Below are 5,840 nucleotides of genomic sequence, written 5' to 3'. Positions count from 1 at the left end.
ACCAGCCCAAAACCAGCCCAATGGTCAATAAAACCAGCCCAAAAACCAGCCCAATATCTGAACTCAAAATATGCCCCTGCCAAACCATATACACTGCTTTTAAAGTCCAACAGCGTTGCTATCATTGCCAAATGTATTGTAATATCTACAAAGTAACACCAAATGTTAAATAAAAGGGCTACTTTTGAAGTGTTGCCGGGGGTTGAATTTGTTGTCCGCTGGTTCGTATGCCAGCATTAAAAGCAGTTTTCAGGAGGTTTTCTCAGGAGTGCGTGTGTGTATGTCTCACACAGTGCGTGTGTGTATGTGGGCATGCCCCATGTCCATGTGTGTATGTGCTGATCTGGAGTCAGTTTGGTAGGATTTGGGCATAAATAAATGATTTAATTTAAATATAGATTTTTTATTTAAAGATTTTCATGTCATTTGCATGTAAAATAGGTCTACCAATTCCACGGGAAAACCGCAGACCTGGCAACACTGCTACCACTGGTCATGCAGGATAGTTGTAGGAATATATTGATTGGCTGGACCTGATGTTTCCTCCAGGAACACGATGACTCTTATTAAGACTTGTTGCTCTTGTTGGTTAGTTGTAACTGACTTAAAACTACTGTACTTGCTGTGTAATATATTTTGGCTGTAATATATCTCGTTGTCATGATCAGTGACCTATATGCACTTTTGTAAAACTCTCTTTTGGAAGTCGCTTTGGATAAAAGCTAAATGCATAAATGTCAATGTAATATTGTCATGGCCAGTTTATTATTCTGTTAATCCATGCAGTCTCCAAACAGACAAGGTGTTAAGAAGCACATCCTCTTCCCCTGTCCTCCTCAGAGCTGGGTCACACTCCCTTATGTTTATATATATTTTCCTTTTTAAATATATTTACATTTAAAAAAATACCAAACTGAATCATCAAACTACTGTGACATTGACTGTCTTTATTGTTTATGTCCTCCTTTTTGGACCCATCACACCGACTCCACACAAACACTCACTCACACACACATCACATGCAGTTTCACTCTCCCCAAACTCACACACCCTTTCACCGTGTCCTGCATCACAGTACATCTCCCGGAATGATAGCCGCTGAGTTGTGGAAACAACTTGACTAATCCATCATGTGATTCATATCTATAATCACCGTGTTATGAATAACCCCCTCATAACCTACCCCACCCTGAAGAGAACATCACCACAGAAGGAATGCGGTAGGCGAGGGAACGGGTGAAAGGTAGAGAGAACAGAAGCCCTTCAAGGTGAGTACGTGGTATTCGTAGGAGCATTATTGTGTTTTACCTACTGTAGTTAGTGTATGTCAAAATTAGGTGCTTAACTGCCCACAGGCTCACACACACACACAGCAGACACACACCCGCACCCTGGCTGTGTATGAATAAAAGGCCAGGATGTTGTAAACTCACAATCAAAACACAGCCACCAACAAGCAAAAAGGCCACATTACGTCTGTGTTTAATTGTGGGGTTTGGTTAATTGTTCCCCACTTAATCTTACACACACAAACAATTATTATTTCATCCCCTGACATCCCACATTCACATGTAAATGTACTATGAATCACATGAACACACAGCAGCACTATAAATACCCAGCTGAACCCTGGCAGGCAGAGGAGCCAGGCGAGAACAGGAGCAGAAAGAAGCTGAGGAGTTCAAAGGGAGCAGAGAAGGTTTCAAGCTCCCAGCAGCAGAATGTCGGTGGTCGGTGCCCAGCCATTCCTGAAGCCCATGCATCCTTCTTCCCCGGCATCGCCCGGCCTGCAGCGACGCCATACGTTGCCCGCCAGCGAGTTCCGTCCGCTCAACACACAGGACGCCATCAGCGTGTTTGAGATTGAGAGAGAAGGTGAGTTGATGTTAGAGATTGAGAGAGAGAGGGTGAGTTGATGTTAGAGATTGAGAGAGACAAGGTGAGTTAATGTTTGAGATTGAGAGAGAGATGGTGAGTTGATGTTTGAGATTGAGAGAGAAGGTGAGTTGATGTTTGAGATCGAGAGAGAGGGGGTGAGTAGATCTCGGTGAGTAGAAGTTAAGTTCAGTATAGAGCTGAAATCAAATTACATTTACAACCTGGACTCAGAAATACTTTTTTTTCCTTCTAGATGTAGACAACCATTTAGTTTAGGCTATTAGGGTCTATTAGGCTTAGTCTATTTGGGTTAGGGTTAGTCATGATGGCTAATTCCATCCTGAGTTTATTTTATCCTGGGTTTATGCTTTCCTGGGTTTATTCTATCTTGGGTTTATTCTATCCCGGCTCCATCAGATTCCCCAAAAGCAACACGCTTAAACAGATCATGTATTTCCTCCAGGGAAATTTGACCTGTTTTAAGGAAATCAAATTTTACAACATAGTTTTTTCATTTGTTATACTGTTGTAGTGATAAAAGAGTTGCTGGGTCTCAGGAGATCAACTTGATTAGTCTGTTCATACACATCCTGACCCTCTCCCCAGCCTTCATCTCCGTGTCGGGGGAGTGTCCGCTGCACCTGGACGAGGTGCGGCACTTCCTGACTCTGTGCCCAGAGCTGTCCATGGGCTGGTTTGAGGAGGGCCGACTGGTCGCTTTCATCATCGGCTCTCTGTGGGACCAGGACAGGCTGACTGTTGTAAGACGTTTATTCTCTAATTCTTTCTCTCTTACTCACTCTCTCATTCATTCACTCTCTCACTCATATACTCTCTCTATTGTTCACTTTCTTATTCTCTCTCTCACTCAGTCATTCACCCAGTCACCCATTCATTCATTGACACACTCACAAACCCTATCTAACCCTGACCGACCTTTGATCCTATCTAAACTTGACCTCTGACCCTATCTAACCCTGACATCTGACCCCAGGAAGCGCTGACCTCTGACCTCATCTAACCCTGACCTCTGACCCCAGGACGCCCTGACCCTCCACCGTCCCCAGGGCACCACGGTCCACATCCATGTGCTGGCGGTGCACCGCACGTTCCGGCAGCAGGGCAAGGGCCCCATCCTGCTGTGGCGCTACCTGCAGTACCTGCGCTGCCTTCCCGCCGTGCGCCGCGCCACGCTCATGTGTGAGGACTTCCTGGTTCCCTTCTACCGCAAGTCTGGTTTCAAGGTCCGGGGGCGCTGTGCCATCAGTGTGGCCAGCCTCACCTTCACAGAGATGCAGCACTGCGTCAGCGGACACGCCTTCATGAGGCGCAACAGCGAAGCCATCGGGTTCTCTCAGAATCCCTTGCTGCTGGCCAGGCCACAGAACTCAGAGACACTGGATTTCTGAGGAGAGGAGGGGTGAGAAGGGGATTGGACGAGAGAGGAGGGGAGAGAAGGGGTGAGGAGGGGAGGGGTGAGGAGATGAGAGAAGGGGTGAGCAGAGGAGAGGGTTGAGAAGGGGAGAGAAGAGGTGAGGAGGGGTGAGGAGAGGAGAGAAAGGGTGAGTAGGAGAGTGTGCTGTAACTGGTTTGGGTAAAGAGGGTAGGGCAGCACCTGACATGCTACAGTCCAGTACGTTAAGCTGTAATCACATCCATAATATATGTATATACAGGATAATAATTTGATTACAATATCTGGTATTATTAGGTTTAATAGTGTAGGTAAAAACAAAAAACACATTATGTTTGTGAAAAGCTTTGTCAGAAAGGAACTTCAAATGACGACCGCAACCCTAACTCAACCCTAACTCAACCGATGCACTAACAAGGTGTTTAGTGATGTATGATATAATACAGTAGCCCAACATAACTACATTGCTGTAACAGCTGTAATAACTGTGTAACAGGTTAGAGTCTGCCTGTGTGCTGGTAGAGTTAAGACTGTGGTGGGTAGCAGAACTATATGGTGAATAATTAGGGCTCAGTGTCGTGTATCTTCTGTATAGAATGACAGCAACGCTGCTCTGTATTTCTGTACCAACTGAATATTCGGACCTATCTAGCAATGTATAATCTAAATACTGTTTCCTGTTTGTTTATATATTTGTTTACTAGCCCTTGTAGAAGCTAGTATTATGCTGAATTCTAATCTCCATCATAACGCTGACGTCAGAGGAGCTGCATCACCTGTGTGTGTTAGGTGTGACGTCTTGTGATCGTAACCAGTAACCAGATATATTTAAAAAATGTGATTATCTGAATAGAGTGAAAGTGCAACATGAAAACATATAAACTATAAACATGTTTTATACTGTTTTATAAGTAGAAAATGTGATAATAAAGTTGTTGGTTTGGTACAAATCAGTTTCTGTTTTATGAGTCAAACTAAGACATTAAGAGGTGGGGAAGAGATTGGGGAAAGGGACATGGGGAGAGATAGGGGATGATTTGTCCCAGGTTGTTGCAGTAGAATGGGAAGATAATCACATAGCAACACACACACCCTCTAATCATGACGACATTACACATGCAAATGTTCAAACCATTATAAAAACACTCAACATTTTCTATTACACACTGTTCTTCCATTTATTCTTCCATCTATTCATTCATGCCTCCATGTCTCCCTCCCATCCACATCATATGCCCAGCACAGCCACATGGGCATCCGTCCAGGACGGCTTCTTGCCGGGGACGCAGGGCACCATGGTGTATGGTGACATTTGCTCAATCAGTTTTTGATCACTCATTCACCTTGTGCAGGGTTAGGGTTAGGTTAGGTAAAAGATCTCAGGAATTTTTAATGTCAGGTCAACACAGTCCCCACTAAAGCTACTGACCAGGCGCCCTGGTCAGACTGGGCGCCCTGATTCACCTGGTCAGACTGGGCGCCCTGATTCACCTGGTCAGACTGGGCGCCCTGATTCTTGTTTGGAAGTTAGGCAGGCAGCCTGCAGGTCTCCCACTCAAAAGTACAAGATGGGAAGGAGGGCGGGGATAGGTTGGCCTCAGGTCTCCCCACTGGAAGCCCTATGTAGGGGGAATGGGGGAATCTATCACTGATACCAGAAAAATCTACTTAAGTCCAGTAACAAAATACTTGTACATTGTTACTTCCCATCTCTGGTCAAATCTACACACTTGTTCCAGGAGACTTGTTGCACTTGTTGGTTAGTTGTAACTGATTTAACTACTTGTTGAATTATATTATTGTTGCTTGCTTTCCTACAGGTACACTCTTGCACTTTCGAGGTTAACGTTGTTTAATTGTAATTTGTTTAACTACATGCTACAGGCTATATCGTTGTTTATGATCATTGTCCTATGCAATTTTGTAAAGGTCTCTCTTGGAAGTCGCTTTGGATAAAAGCGTCTGCTAAATGAATAAATGTAAATTTTAAATCTGACACACTACAAAAGCTACCAAACAAACCACAATTCATTCACATAGGCCTACAGTTTTACAGACATATTGTAGCATTTTTTTTCTGGTTTGTGCAAAATCGTTATAAATAATATAAAACCAGTCTGCACACCACCAAGGTGAATAGTTTAGTCTTGACTCTTTTGATCAATTGTTTTGTGTGTGTGTGGGCGGGGGGGGGGGGGGGGGTCACCAAGAGATATCCATACAAGCTAAAACCGTTACAGCACACTGTAAGTAGTGTGGTGTTGTGATATCACAACATGTTTTTCCTGCACTGTTCTATGTATTTCTGTCATTGAGATGCTATTGTTATTACTATGTTTAGCGTGTGTTCTGCTGCACCTCTCTATCACCAACAGTCTATGGAGGAGGGGATCCCTCACCTCCCCCTAAGGTTTCTTACATTTTTTCATAATTACTTTTCCTGGGAGTTTTTCCTTGTCTTCCATCATGGTTTAGGTTGGCTATGGGGAAGTTCTACGGGTGTATGTGAAGCCCTCTGTGACATTGCTTGTAAAAAGGGCTATATAAA

At 44.1% G+C, this 5,840-nt stretch overlaps 1 protein-coding gene across 1 annotated transcript; it reads left to right on the top strand.

The window, feature by feature from the left end:
• Window positions 1–1,202: 1,202 nt before the first annotated feature.
• On the top strand, window positions 1,203–3,318 carry LOC124462263 (serotonin N-acetyltransferase-like). The gene is made up of 4 exons (XM_047013905.1): window positions 1,203–1,268; window positions 1,637–1,875; window positions 2,485–2,639; window positions 2,919–3,318. Exons 2-4 carry the CDS (start codon window positions 1,722–1,724, stop codon window positions 3,285–3,287), a joined length of 678 nt encoding a protein of 225 aa, XP_046869861.1. The 5' UTR covers window positions 1,203–1,268; window positions 1,637–1,721; the 3' UTR covers window positions 3,288–3,318.
• The last annotated feature ends 2,522 nt before the right edge of the window (window positions 3,319–5,840 follow it).

Source organism: Hypomesus transpacificus, unplaced genomic scaffold (genome assembly GCF_021917145.1).
Source record: "Hypomesus transpacificus isolate Combined female unplaced genomic scaffold, fHypTra1 scaffold_206, whole genome shotgun sequence".
Taxonomy (NCBI): domain Eukaryota; kingdom Metazoa; phylum Chordata; class Actinopteri; order Osmeriformes; family Osmeridae; genus Hypomesus; species Hypomesus transpacificus.
Note: the sequence above shows the minus strand (reverse complement) of the source record. Positions and strands in the feature narration are given on the sequence as shown.

What these genes read in the sequence shown, in the direction of transcription:
- LOC124462263 (XM_047013905.1), top strand. Translation starts at nt 1,722, where the DNA reads ATGTCGGTGGTCGGTGCCCAGCCATTCCTGAAGCCCATGCATCCTTCT. An exon ending in GTTTGAGATTGAGAGAGAAG is followed by an intron (nt 1,876 to 2,484) that starts GTGAGTTGATGT and finishes CCCTCTCCCCAG; the next exon opens with CCTTCATCTCCGTGTCGGGG. An exon ending in ACCAGGACAGGCTGACTGTT is followed by an intron (nt 2,640 to 2,918) that starts GTAAGACGTTTA and finishes CTCTGACCCCAG; the next exon opens with GACGCCCTGACCCTCCACCG.